Source organism: Anabrus simplex, chromosome 1, assembly GCF_040414725.1.
Source record: "Anabrus simplex isolate iqAnaSimp1 chromosome 1, ASM4041472v1, whole genome shotgun sequence".
Classification (NCBI taxonomy): Eukaryota; Metazoa; Arthropoda; class Insecta; order Orthoptera; family Tettigoniidae; genus Anabrus; species Anabrus simplex.
The window spans coordinates 640,714,785-640,730,174 of NC_090265.1; the positions used below are offsets into that span (position 1 = coordinate 640,714,785).

The following is a 15,390-nucleotide window of genomic DNA, read 5'->3' on the forward strand; positions in this document are numbered from 1 at the left end:
TATTTTAAACAGTTCTTAAGTTTCACAAACTCAATTGTGTTTGAACAACTGTGGGGGGAAAAAAAAAGGATATAGTGTTGTTAACATTATTATTTTGTTTGCTTATGTACATCATAACAGCCATCGAATTAAGAATGTATCTCGCATGTAATTAGAAAATTAAGTTACATTTGTAATATGATTACTCAAGCATGTAGTATTACTGTCATGTAATGGGGCATGCTATGAATAAACGGTAAAAATAAAAAAGCGTGCATACATACATCTTCATTATAGACTGTTATACCTTTCAGCATTCAATCCGCAAGCTTCTGCAAATTTACTAAACACTGACATATTTGTAACTAGTTCTGTGGCCTCATTTAATTCTATACCTCTTGAAACTGAGTCTAACCATCATCGTCTTGGTCTCCCTCTATTTCTCGACCGTGGGACAAATTCTCCATCTTCACATCCTCACCAGTCTGAGTTGTTCTTTATCTGTTCTCATCTGCCAACAAGTCTGTTTCTGCTTCACAAGTTTATCAGTGTGTCAGGCATTCATATTCATTGTGTCCAGTCTTGAGATATCTTCAGTCTGACAACTAGCTTGTTTCTGCTTCTAAGCTTCATCAGAGAGGTGGATATTCTCATTCATTGAGGAGGGCCATTCATGAGAAATGTTATGTTCATTTGGGAAGTATGGATCAGAAGAAGCCTGATGAACACTGTTTGCAGAGGTAATGGAAGAGAAAATTATTTGTGTGGATGGTACAGAGTAGCGGAGAAATAGGAAGGGTTCAAAAGTGGACTTAGCCAGGCAGTAGAAGTGGTCTTGTGGCTTCAGAAGAATGTTGAGGGGTAGAAGAGGATGACTGATGAGCTGAATAAGATGATTGAACATAGAAGAGAACTAAAAAACTCTTGAGATAGATGAAAGTAGTACAGAAAAAAAGGAATGCCATAAATTGGGAAGCCAGGGAATACAAGCATAAATCACTACAGGATAGTTGCAAGGAATTCCAGGAACTAATTATGGTAGGTAATCTGGCAATGACCTACAAGAACGTGAAGGGTTTCTTTGAAAATAAGAGATTAGTATGTAATAGCCTACTGAAAGATGACAGTACCCTAGCGTATGAACAGGACGAAGTCGCGGTGGTATGACAATACTACCTGGAAAAGTGGTATGGCGATAGAGGAACCATAGGAGTAGTTAATATCAAAGACAAGGGTCTTATCAATTGAGATGACCTAGGTGACAGCATCTTACATGGAGAATGCAGTTCAGTCTACGAAGGCGGTGGGAATGGCAGGCTTCCACTAAGTTGATCAAAGCTGCATGGGATGGAGTGAAGAATGCCCTAGGGCCTATTCAGTATGGTGGAAACTGGACAGCTGCCTGAGGACTTCATGAAGTTATCCTTGTCTCACTACCAAAAAATCTTTGGCCAAACACTATGACCAATTACAAGTAATGAAAACTGTTGTTTGCATGCACTAAGCACTCCATCTTCATAGAGAGTGTCCAACAGAGGTGATTAGCCCTTGGATACTTTGATGAACTATTTTGAGTCTAAAATATAATTAGTCAACATAAACATCCAAGTTGAATTACGACGTAATGCAACATTTTTACATGAGCTGGTCATAAATCACATACAAAATTTCACATCTTGAAACCATTTTTTATTAGACTGCACCAGAACCGTAATATTGAGGTCTGGAAAAAAATTATTTTTCATGGAAATTAATACAAATTTGGAATGCTTTTCCACATTATTTTACAATGTAAAATATGCGTACAGTAAATTGCAATTATATGTTATTCTGCATTCATTCTCAACATTTGTATATAAATTTAAAACTGTCTTTGAACTTAGCACCAAATAAGACTTTAAATACCATTATTGTCAATACTGTACTTATGACGGCCTTGTTTTGAGTGAAAATTCACCAACGTGTTCACTAGTGTAACGTTTTAAAATTAATTTGACTTTTTGTTAATGATAAGATCTTGTAAATGTTTTTTAATGTATTCACTCATGCAACATATTTTTATAAATTCCAACCAGATGTCTGGTAGAATTTTGAGGTATTTGATATGACTGATGATGCCCCACAGAAGGGGCGAAACATGTCTCAACAATTTTTAACAATGTTTAACTAATATGTTAACATCTTGTACTGTATTGAATAGGTTGAGTTAAAATAAATTTCTTATATTATTATAAACTATGACCAATACCATACTACCAGCATAGTATTCATGCTTCAAAAATCCTAAAAGAATATTGTCATGAAGCAGATAGAATGGAAAATCAAGGATATGCTCACTGCAGACCAGTTAGGCTTCAGGAAAAGAAAAGGCACTTGTGAGACAATCATGGCATTGAGGCTGATACTAGTGTAGAGAGTCTGGAAAGACAAGGACACCCATATTGCTTTCATTGACTGTGAAAAAGCTTTTGACTGAATGGAGTGGCCCCAGTTATTTCAGGTAGTGAGATAGGCAGGAGTGAAATTCAAGGATACGAGGTGAATTTGGCACCTCTACAACAATGAAGTGACTGTCATCAGATATGCTGAACATGAGACAGAAACAAAAATGAAAGAGGGGGATGAGACAGGGCTGCTCATTAGCTTCCCTGCTGTTCATGTTCATCCAACAAGCTATGGACAAAGGAAGAGAGAAGTGGGGAGAAGAGGGGGTTCAGGGTGAATGGGTGGACATGTTGTGGTTTGCAGATTTTGTAGCAGTCCTGGCTGAGAGTGAGTAGTAGTTAACATCCATGCTGAATGATTTGGAAGCCACATTCAGTACTATATACTACATGACCATAACCAAGGACTAGACCAAGACCCTTGTGCTGAGAAGGCACAGTATGGAGGTCACCATGGTCCTGGGTCGACACAGGCTAGAGAATGTGGATGACTTTACCTATCTTGGAAGCAGAATAACATCTGTCAACTAAAGTGTAATAAGACCAACCAGGCTAAGGCAGCCTTAAAAAAAAAAAAAAAAAATCCAACTCTTCTTCATTTTGAACAACATCAACTTGGACCTAAGGAATCAGTTACACAAGACATTTGGTTGGAGTGTGCTGTTGTATGGCAGTGAAATGTGTACTCTTGATTCAGTGGGAAGGAAGAGAATTAATCGCACGACCGGAGGATCCTCAAAATATCATGGGTAGACAGTTTACGTATGAGGAGGTCGTACGCAGAATAAAAGAAATGACCTGTCTGTGGAGCACCATTTGCTCATGGATGGATTCCTGATGGGGCAGGCCTTCAGGCAGAGCGGCCTATTGGCCATCTTACTGGACAATGCTGTCGATAGTTCCAATGCGAGAGGCATACACAGACTGGAGTGCATCAACCAGATTATCAGGGACCTGGGCTGCTCCTCACACCTGGAGTTGAAAACGATAGCTAGGAGAGACTGATAATATTTCTTTTTGTTTCTAAACAAAATTCATTTCTGATTAAGTCCATTAAATAATTAATTGTTTAGTCATTAAAAAGAAATTAAAGGAAACAAGAACTCTTGCATAGTTTGGAGGAACTAATTACAATGTACAGTCAACACCCCTAGATATCGCCACCCTCAGTTATCGCCCACGATGAGGAGCGACAGATATTCCTGATGAAAGTAGCATAACAATTACCTTAATATAATGCTAGCTCCCTCCTATTGCCATCCGCCATTGGTAGCAGAGGTACAGAAATGTAGTACAGTGTTAAAAGTGTACTCGATATGTCGCCAAATTATCAGCACAAACCTGGAAACTTAAGCTTCAAACAGAAACATGGCTCTTACCTGATTCTTTAGGCCCCTTTCACACAATCCACTGCTTTATACGCCACACCACTTCTCAGAAACTCGTTTTTCCTTGTTGTCCACTTACGGCAACTTCTAGTCCCCACCACATCATTTTTGTCTCAGTTTGACTTCGTCCACTTCTCAGAAACTTGTTTTTCCTTGTTGTCCACTTACGGCAACTTCTAGTCCCCACCACATCTCTTTTGTCTCAGTTTGACTTTGGATGTGAACATTATCCTTGGGATTTATATTCTTACAAAAAGAAGATTGAGGAGAAAGAAGAGTACTAGGGTTTATTGGGTCCATCCATTGAATTCATATCACCCAGAACGAGATGAATGTACCAGTGATCCAAAAGATTTCTTTAATTACTTTCGTATGAATGGGAAATCATTTGATGAATTGTTGTCAATCCTTGAAGCAAGTTTACAGCATCAGGACACTAACATGAAAAAATGTATTCCACTTACACATTGAGACAAAAACTTTGAACTTGTGACGCACATAATGTTGATTGTCTGAATGACTGTTTTAGTGAGCTACCAGTATGGCCTTGCTACCTACACCTATTTTCTGTAAATAAAACACTGGTAGTTCTCATGATTAAGAAAATGTTATCATGTAATTTAATTGGAAACAATCCTGAAAATTATTTTTTTCAATGACCTATGTTATTGTAATATTGAATAAATAGGTAATGTATAACACATACAATATTATTGTACTTATCAAACATCTCTCTTTTTGGAGTCGTCGTCCAGTGTGGAAAAATTTGGAATCACTTCTTGGGAAACTTCATCCCACATTTGAAGTTATTTTATTTGAATAGACTGTCGTTCATAAATTCCACAGACAAGGCTGATTTTGCATTTCTATTATTAACTTTTCAGCATCTATGAGTGGAACCGACATTTTAAAACAAAAACTTCAAACTTGTGGCGTAATAACGTTGACTGTCTGAACTAACTAATCTGATTTAGTGAGCTTCCGGTTGCCAAAAGTGGAAGACATCTCAGGCCGGTTGACAGCAGCCTGCTGTTAATGAGGGTGGAGGAAAGTTGCGCCACACAGTGTGTCTCGTGTGAATGCTACGGGCCCCTTTCTACACCTGGTGGAGTGGCGTGGAAAGCAGTGGATCATGTGAAAGGGGCCTTAGGAATGTGCTACCAACCCTCATTAGCAGTTCATTTTCTCAACTGGCATAGTGAAATGGATTTACTGCACTTCCTTCGGAAAAATGATCATAGCATATAGAGGGAATTTCCTTACAGCTTATCACTGTGGACTGTTTCTGAGAATAGCTTTGGCACTCTGGAAAAAGCAATTTGAGGGTAAAGAGGGTTACAAACTTAAGTTGTCTGTGTTATCTGCCCAGTGTGCGCAAGTTTCTATGATGAATAAACAAATTACATTAAGTGTATACTCATGGTTGTCAGCAGAATATTGCAGATGTTTTACATTTCTTTTCTCATTGGCGCGTGGTTGAGGCCTTTTTTTTTTTTTTTTTTTTTTTTAATGTGGTGTACCTGTACAAACTTTTGAGTGAGTTCTATGAAGAGGTATTATGCAAATATCTACACCTACATTTGTAAGTAAGTGGAAATGAATTTGTCATTACTGCACAACTCTGGTAAGTGCTCACTATCCTGGATTTAATTCTGTTACATTTAAAATTCCCCTCAGAATTTCCATCAGCTACTCTTCATCTGATAATAATTTCAAGATAAAATTTACATGTTACATTTTACTCCAAGATAAAGTGCCATGCTATTGTGTGTTGTGTTAGCGAAGCCTTCAGATTTTTAAACTTTTCTTCCATTAAAAATTTAAATATTTTTTCATGGTCTGGGCACAAGTATTGTAAAGTTTTTTACAAGGTTTTTCCATTATCTTGTAATGGTCCTTTAATACTTTAATGATCATGATGTCTCTAGTTCAATTTTCTTCCTTGTTTTTAAGTGTGTGTGAAGTTAAGTTTATCCTTAAGGTGTTTTATCTTGGAGCAATGTTGCTGTGCTCTTTTGGGGTACTGAGTTTGTGATTAAATAACAGATTTTATATTGTGATTATGGTAGTTTATTTTCGTACCTGGCCTTTATTCCCTTGCTGTGTGTTTGGTTGTTGTAGTTTTATTTGCCTTGAGGGACCAGTTCGTGTTAGTTTAAAATTTTTAAAACTTGTCACGAAGAATTACATAGTCATTGCATGGGCACTGACTGGGCTGTGCAAATTGTAAGCTTTTGCCAAACAGTGATAGTAAGATTTTAATTTCATATTATAATAACTTCCTGGTGTACTTTATGAGTGTCCAATGAAGTGATTCGCTTTTCAGTGAAGTGGTGTGCATTTTCCTTGCTATTTTGTTAATTCCAAATTTTGCTTGTTCACGTCACACATGTAGATATTCGTTTGCTTTCTCATTTTTATATAACACCAATGGATTCCATTGTTGTGTTATAGCTTTTGCTTACCAGAACTGAGATGATGCTATTTCAAGGAAGTGTCTGATTGCCATGTGACTTATCTGTTGTTCGGTGGCATACATTGTGTCGGAGTGACATTGTATTGGGGGGCTAGGGGGTTGAATTTGGGAGTCTTCTGTTATTGTAATGTATTATATTAATTTAAATTATTTAACTTATACTTTTTTGGATTTCCTTTGACATTAAATTACTTTTCCTTTGAGTTAATTATGTTATGTTTGTTGGCATTGGTTCTTGTTAATTACTTGATAGTTTATTTTAGATATATTTTATTAATCGTTAATATTTTTCATTTATTTCCATATTTTTCTTCTTGAGAAAAATTGTATTGTTTAATAGAGTCTTCACATTGCTTCAGTATTTACTGAGAATTAAATAAAAAAAATGTGGTAACTGAACATTAAGAACTATTACTACAATTATTAATGAATTAAGGCACTTATGTTATCGTAAGACATATGTAATTTATCAATCTAAGATTTTTTTTTAATGAACTGCTATATAATACCAATATAAATGGTCCGTTATTGGACATTATAAATTTTCCAGCTAACTCACTCCTGGTTGCCAGCGTTTCGCCCTCATGTGCTAGGCTGGGCTCATCAGTTGGTACCTAGCACATGAGGGCGAAACGCTGGCAACCAGGAGTGAGTTAGCTGGAAAATTTATAATGTCCAATAACGGACCATTTATATTGGTATTATAAATTTACTCATTCGGAACAAATATTACAGATTCCCTATGGGAATCAACATCTGTATGAACTGCTATATTGTAAAACTGTGCTATGGCTGTACCCCTGATATATAGTTAACCGAGCTCATATAGATACCTAACTATTTGTAAAGAAAAAAAGAAAAAAAAAATTTTTTTAATACTCTAGTCATTCTTTGTTTCATTGGCTTTATTCATCTCCCTTATTCAAAGTTTTATTGAGTTTATTGACATGTAGATTCCTTATATTTGTAATTTCTCACCACCCACTCTTTATTTATTAAATATTTATTTATTTTAAACCTACTTCATGTTGTTCACTGTAATTTTTTGTAGAATTGTTGTGATCCTATGAGCCTGTTGTAAAATTGCTTCTACCCTCTGTCCTTGTTCATCTGATTGGATTCTTCCATGCATTCCACCTCTCTTGGTTCTTATGTGCTGTAACCTTCTTGCATTCATTGCTTCCATGATGTTTGTGTTTTCCCTTCCTTCCATTCCTTACTTTATCTGTAGAGTGTTATATTGTAAACATTGCTAGCAGGAGTGTAGTTGATTGTTTAGCTATGTTGTCTTGCTGCATTTAAAATGTCTACTATATAGTGGTGTTAGAGCATACTTCAATTAACACATTGACAACAGGCGCTGAACGGAGGCTGCTACCCCATGCAGACCAGATAGTTCAAGCCTCCAAGAAAGAAATTACACTGCTGCACTCAAACTACTATAACTCAAAATATCAACCTCATACTTGGAACATGTACTCACTAGGTTGCTTTGCATTCTGTACGTTGTGATACCTTTCAAAGCAATACTGTTTGTGGCTCCATTCAATAGTCTTTCTAAGCACAGTGTAGTATGAATACCGTATTTGTGCCATTCGTATACTCATCGTTTTCAAGTATGCAAGTGTTTCTCTTTACGGCTAATCCCTGTTTAGTTTTAGCCGTTAATCATTAGAAATCTAATTCACTGTCACTCGGTACCTATTATAACTGGCCTGTACATCATTAATCACAATTATCGATAGCCGTCGGCAACTGAATACGCCGCTCCATGTTGTCATCTGCATGGGTGCTCTAGGGAATAGCTCTACACATCCTACATTAGTTTATTAAATACATAAAGGTTTAAAAAAAGAAAGATTCATCAATAATTTATATTTCATGACTACACCATTCGGAACTCATAATCTCGCCCACAATTTCATCAATAATCAAGAAAATACAAGGTGCATAAAAGCAAGAATTCTCGTAGCCTATCACCTACTGTTGACTGTCACCTACTGTCAGCTGGAAACCAGAGAATTCTCACGGCTCATCACCCATGTGGCACATCAGATAATGAATCTGCATATAAAGTTGAAATACTTTGTTGCCAAATAGGGCACGTTGCCATGGGCGTGCCATCTTGTACAATGATTCTTGGCACGTAAGAACACCCGTGTATATACAAAGTTTCCATGGCTGGAAAGATCGTACAATAAAAAAGATACATAGACACTAAAATCTATGATCCCTCTACTCCATGACATGATTGAAAGTAGTTAAAATTATAGTTGACAGATAGCACAACAAGCTACAAATGACACCTGTGCGTAAAAACTGAGATCTCTGGGCCCCGTCAACAATCGCTGGCCACAGTACTACGGAGGACTTTGGGGCCGGTCGTCAATGTGTTAATTGCTACTGGACAGTAATACTGAAAAAATATGTCATCATTTCTGTAATATATACTTTTTTGTTGGACAGGAACTGGCTACAAATTTGTCAAAAGTGTTTGAAGAGGACATTATAAAGAATCGTGAAGCTATAGTTAACTTACACATTGCGGGCATCAATGTTGCCCTTGAGCCATTGCAAGAGTGTGACCAAGTTCCACAAACTCCTCCAGACAGTCTTATCTTCCTCAAAATTTTGACCGAGGTTACCCATATTTTGCTTCCTCAAGATGGTCGTTCCATGTGAGTATAATGAAATTGGCTAAAGTAATACCGAGTTTTACGTAAGAGTTTGAGACAATTCTTGATAACTTGTAATAGACCATTTCTTATGTGAATATTACTTTCTCTCTGTTACCCACTCTGTCCCTTACTTTATTTACTTCAACCCAAGTGATATACTCAGTGGTTCTTTACCAAGGTGGATAGTGCGAATCCCAGCAAATGATGTGGGATTTTTAAAAATGGAAAGTCACATTCCTGTGATATGAGTTCCACATACTCTGGCAGAAAATGATCTCCCAACACCAAAAAGACATTACTGTACTTTAGAGGAATGCAATTTAGGCTAAGCTGCTATCTAGGTAACATTTATTTGATTAAAGTTTCCAGGTCACAGGTTCAAGTATGTGCGAGAAGACATGTGACATGGTAGTACATTATAGTACGCGAACTTTTTCTTGAGCCCTAGTTCCCATTCAGCACTATGGAGCTCAGGGCTCAAGAAAAGGTTCGCGTACTATAATAACTGCTGTAGTCACCACAATTTTGAATGTAAGCTTGCAAACATTCATGCATTGTGATGTACAGATGCCATATGTCATTTTTGTGGCATGGAGTTCCACACCTGTTGCATTTGGTCAATCAAGTCAGCAACTATTAATGCTGGTATTGGATAATGCTGAGTTTACACTGAAAATGAAAACCTACAACGTGTTTTCCGGTCATTGACCGGGTCAGGGATGTAATGAATGAAACATGTAGGCTGTTACTACAATGGGGTCACCACTCCCAAGGTGAGAGTTTACACTGCCTGAAAAAAAAAAAAAAAGAGTTAATCTTTTCACTCCCACGCCCGAGTTAACTCGGACATCCAAGTGTCTTCCGCTGTCCCAACCACAAGTTCACTCGTATTTCAAATGCCCCACTCTCTCCCGGTGCAGAATTTAGTCATATGTTCCAGTTCTGTCGCTGAACGTGAGATGGCATCATCTGAAAATGCTCAGAGAAGAACACAGCTATCTCGATACATCGCAAGCGCCATATATTTAGTCTCGACCCTTACCCTATTCTTTGACAGCTGTCTTGATTCACCCAACATGGCTGCATCCACAATCAGTAGTAAACAAAGTTTGACGGAAAGTGATATTTTAGATGTTTTAGGAAATGATGAGTCTGACTATTACGAGAATAGTGAAGATGATATATTAGTGAATGATTCTGTGGAAAGTGATAGTAGGAGTGATTTATCTGAAGGTGGGGATTAGGAGGAATTAGAAATCCAACCTGATCACATGGAGCGGAAACGGCCGAGGTTAGTGCCACCACATACAGTTTCTCGTAGAACCTGGATAAATGAAGCTAATTTTACACCAATAAAATATGATTTTGACCCAACACAGTCTGGCATTAGGGACGAATTTAACCTCAACAAACATTCTACCGAATACGAAATATTCATTACGTTATTCACAAAAATTTGTTTTCCCACATATCAAAGGAGACAAATATTTTCGCGAGGTGCAGACAACTCCTAATGTCTCACAACAGCAAATGAACGCATGGCACGATGTAGATGAGGCTGAATTGATAGGGGTTTTTTTTCTCTAACCATGTTGTTGGGTCATGTAAGGAAGCCCAGTGTTGCAGAGTACTGGAGCCTAGATCCTCTCATAAATACTCCAATATTTGGAAACGTCATGTGTCGCAACAGATATCAGATGATTCTAAGAATGCTACATTTCAATGACAACAGTACAATGACACCTGGAGATAAGGCTACGTAAAATTAGATCAGTAATAACAGCTCTGATGCATCCAAATAAAGTGATAGTGCCATTTGAAAAGCTTGCCATTGATGAAACTTTAGTGCTTTTCAAGGGCCATGTCTCATTCCTCCAGTACATACCATCAAAAAGGTCAAGGTTTGGTTTGAAACTCTTTGTGTTAGCTGACTGTGAAACTGGTTACATTCTGGATTTTGTTATATATGTTGGTAAAGGTACAGAAATTGACTTTGAGGAATTGAAAGAGCCTGGAATATCAGGAAGGGTTGTTTTGACACTGATGAGGCCATATTTTGAGAAGAGGCATAAGCTTTTCATTGATAATTGGTATAAGTCTCCATTTCTTTGTGAGAAACTCCACGAGAAAGGTACAAATGTATGTGGAACTGTGAGAAGGTATAGACAAGGCTTGCCAAGACCAGTTGAGAAGAAACTCAAGAAAGGAGAGACAGAAGTTCATCATACTGGTAAATTGTTATTTATTCGCTGGTGTGACAATAGAGAAGTGTATACACTTTCAGCAATGCATGGCAGTGAAATGGTGACCGTAACAAAGTGTGATAAGCAGACCGTAAAACCCAAATTGATAGTGTATTATAATGAAAATATGTGACCAGTGGATTCTGCTGATATGCAGCTCAGCTTCATCGAGTCGGGAAGAAAGTGTATCAAATGGTTCAAAAAACTTTTCTTTCATATTCTGGACATTATTGTTAGGAATGCCTGCATAATAATGAAGATGCTAACAGGATCAAACATGTCCCTGAAGGAGTTCAGACTGAACCTCATTCACCAAATGCTGGAGCAGTTTGGCAGCCGTCAGGAAACTACCAGGAAAGGAGGCCGTCCATCATCCTGTCCACCACCAATGAGACTTGTGGAAAGACACTTCCTGTCTCCTATACCAGCTACAGCGAGCAAGAAAGGGCCTACCAGAGAAAGTGTAGTGTGTTCCAGGACAAATAAGACAAGCCATAAGAGGAAGGAAACTAGATATGAATGTGTCAATTGTAGTGCTTCACTTTGTGTACACCCCTGCATGGAAATTTACCACACAGTAGTGAAGTTTCAATGAAAATGTGAAGGGATAATGTTTTAATTTCCTTTTTCGTCATAAAACTTTGTAAATAGTTGTAAATATAAAATAAATATTAGCTTATTTCAGCTAGTGTGAAATTATCCAAAATAACCTGGGATGGGGCATGCATAAGCAGGAAAGATACTTGGTAGTGAAAAGGTTAAGCACCCAGAAGGAGTGGTTGAAAGTGAATGAAACTATATATGCTGAAAGATCATGTGCCTTTATTGAATTGATTACAATATGGGATGTAAGAGACAAGACTGTTAGTAATTACCGGTGGAATGTTGGTGCCAGGTCAGTAGGGTGTCGCACCCCCCGTGGCTGCAACGCATGCCCTTATCCTGTTCGGAATGGTCATCAGACAGCCTTTGGATCCTCTCCTGAGGCAAGTTCATTCAGAGTTGTTGCAACTGTTCCTCCAGATCCCACAGGTTGGTATTGGGATGGAGTCCCCTTCCAATGTAATTCTGCACAGGTTCACTATGGGAGATGTCCGGGGATCTTGCTGGCCACGGGAGGACCTCAACATACTCTAGGCAGTCCATAGACATGTGCTGTGTGTGGACGTGCATTATCTTGTCTGAACACTGTTCCAGGATGCTGTGCCATAAGCGGTAGAACGTGTGGATGCAGAATGTCTGTGACCTATCGCTGTGCCGTCCAAGTCTGCTGAAGCACTATTAGAGGTGACCTGAACACATATCCTATGGCTCCACACCATGATGCCAGGGATTACGCATGTGTGTCTTTCCACAATATATGCATGTTCTGCCATCAACATCGCCAAACCCGCACACAATGGTCATCGGAGGTTATAGAGAATCGGGACTCATCACTGAACATGATGCGACGCCAGTCGTCCTCTGTCCATGCCTCCCGGGCAAGGCTCCACTCCAAACACAGGCGTTGGTGTTCGGGTGTCAATGGCAACTGACGCATGGGGTGGTAGGACCCCAGTCCGGCGGAGCAAGTCGTCGAGGCCCTGTGCGGGAACTCGCAGGATGTTGTAGATTCTCCAGTATATGTTTGCGGATGGCGGGTGACGAAGTTATAGGATCCCGCAATGCTTGGCACACTTTGCAACAGTCCTCCCTCAGGGTGATATTTCTTGGTCGACTCGAACCTGCACGACGTGATTGGGTGCCCTCATGTACCCACTGAGTCCAACATCGGGCCACTGTGACATCTGAATTGCCCACATGCCTGGCAATTGCACGGTATGATCAACCAGCCTCATGCAGTCCCACAATGCAGCCTCTGTCAAATGCTGTCAGTTGGTGGATAGGCTGTCTAACACATCCGCGAGGCATTGTAGGTGCTTCGTACTGTACGTAGTTCTCTCTGCATGTCTTGCTTAACTGTCTGACTCACAGCAGTTGACTGGTAACAACTTACCAACAACAGGACTGTGCCATCACAAATGCACTCTGGGCATTCTACACATTACAGATCCTTGTAAATCTAATCATTTATTCACAGATCAATGGTATGCATGTATACCAAAATGGGATAATATTTGACCACTTCTTCTGGTGCTTAACTTTTTGTCAGGCAGAGTATTAAGAGATATGAATTTCATTTTGAATGGTCTGTATTGAACTGTGATTACAATTAAATTAAAAATTAAGAGTGAAATATTTCCACCTTTTCAATACAAAATCAAGTAATGTGGGTTACATTACGGAAGAAACATTTATTGGAACTAGTTTCGATCTATTTTTTAAAATCATCATCAGCCAAATCGCAAGTTGCATACTGCTTTCTTCGTCTTCTCAAAGGCTTGCTTGACTCACACCTACTTCACAATGTCAACACCAGGCAATATCTAACACTCACAAAGTGTACAGTGCATATTAAAAGCAGACTTGCTTTTCAAGGTCATAGTGTTGCTACTAGGACCACTCTTCATCATCAAGTGTGCACATTTGAATAGGCATCCTTTTTCAGATGTGCAAACATACCTCCCGAATTTTGTTTATATAGCACAACTCCTTCTTGGTGTTGGGATTTCATTTTCCACCAGTGTAAATCTAGAGGTCTGAGGATCCATATTACAGACAGCAAATAGATACATGATAAACAGATCCATAAAATTTATCAACATCCTCTCTAAGACCTTACTAGCAAGGGCAGAGAATCAACTGGACAATTAACGTGGGGAATACCAGGGAAGCTTTATGAAGAGCCAGTTCTGTGCTGAACAAATCCTCAACCTCGAAGCAGAACTATCCCACTCCAAGATTAGAGCCACAAGGTGGAAATCACCTCTGTTGATTTTAGGAAGGCCTACAACTCTGTGGATGCACATACCCTTTGTAGAATTCTTAAGGAATTAGAACTAGACAACAAAACTGAAGGACTACTCCTACAAACCCTGTCTGACACACATGCCAATGGTAAATTCATAGGCATAATCATGGAAACCTCTGAGATCAAAACAGAGGTTATGACAGGAATTCCCCACTCCTCTGCAACTGTGTCCTTGAAAGCAAAGCAAAGTAATCTCCGTACAGGTCATGAAGGCCCTTGGAGAGGTGGAAGGTTAAGGTTTCCACTATCCACAACCTCGGCACTTGATGCGGTAGAGTGGTTAACTCTACGCCCGGCTGCCTTTGCCCCCAGGAATTAACCTGGTACTTATTTTTGGTGAACCTCAGGGCCATATGCACCTCCGGAAGCGGAAATCTCGTTTCTTAAATTTTACAACTTCGAACCCATGTCCTTCCAGGCAAACCGAGCATGCATTTACCGCCTCTGCCAGGCAGCCTCTGTGTCCTTGAAAACATTATGAGAAAATGGTGCAAGGAATTGGTGTCTATTTGGGTTTCTGGAGTAGGGTCTACCTGGGTCACAAGAGAGAAAGGCTGACAATAGATTGTCTGCTATTTGCATATGGAATGGCACTGATCATTGAATCTCTGGAAATAATGGTGATCCAGGTCATTTGGCTTGGGGAAAAAAGCAGCCAAGGCGGGACTTCAAGTGTTACTGGAGAAAACCAAGTTCTTCACAGAGATCAAAGCAGCTAACCGAGATATGTTACTAGAAGAAGAAAGGTAACTTCTGGCTGGAGGAAAGAAAGGAGCTACACTGGGAGAAGTTGCAACAGTACTGGGCAAAGATCAAAGCCCAGTACTTTGAACAAGCATGATCTCTAGGGTGCCTATTCAAAAGAAGAAAAAGAGATTCATACAACTTTCCACTTGCAGTATATCACCTTATTGGCACCATTTCCCATGGCACTTAACGCCCTTGAAAGGGCTTTGGCCTGCCCGGTAACCGCTGCTCAGCCTGAAGGCCTGCAGATTACGAGGGGCCATGTAGGAAGCATGATACATCCTCGCGGCCGTAATTCTGGGTTTTCAAGACCGGGGCCGCCATTTCACCGTCAGATAGCTCCTCAATTCTAATCACGTAGGCTGAGTGGACCTCAAACCAGCCCTCAGGTCGAGAGAAAAATCCCTGACCTGGCCGGGAATCGAACCCGGGGCCTCCGGGCGAGAGGAAGGCACGCTACCCCTACACCATGGGGCCAGCATTGACACCATTCACTTTCGATAATTATGCATATTGCATGTGCA

At 39.4% G+C, this 15,390-nt stretch overlaps 1 protein-coding gene across 1 annotated transcript in view; it reads left to right on the forward strand.

Moving 5' to 3' along the window:
* LOC136871597 (cohesin subunit SA-1) overlaps positions 1-15,390 on the forward strand; it is a 283,758-nt gene that overhangs the window by 183,527 nt on the left and 84,841 nt on the right. The window contains exon 14 of the mRNA XM_067145050.2: positions 8,754-8,965. Coding sequence (XP_067001151.2) covers positions 8,754-8,965 — 212 coding nt within the window. The remainder of the gene's footprint in view (positions 1-8,753; positions 8,966-15,390) is intronic.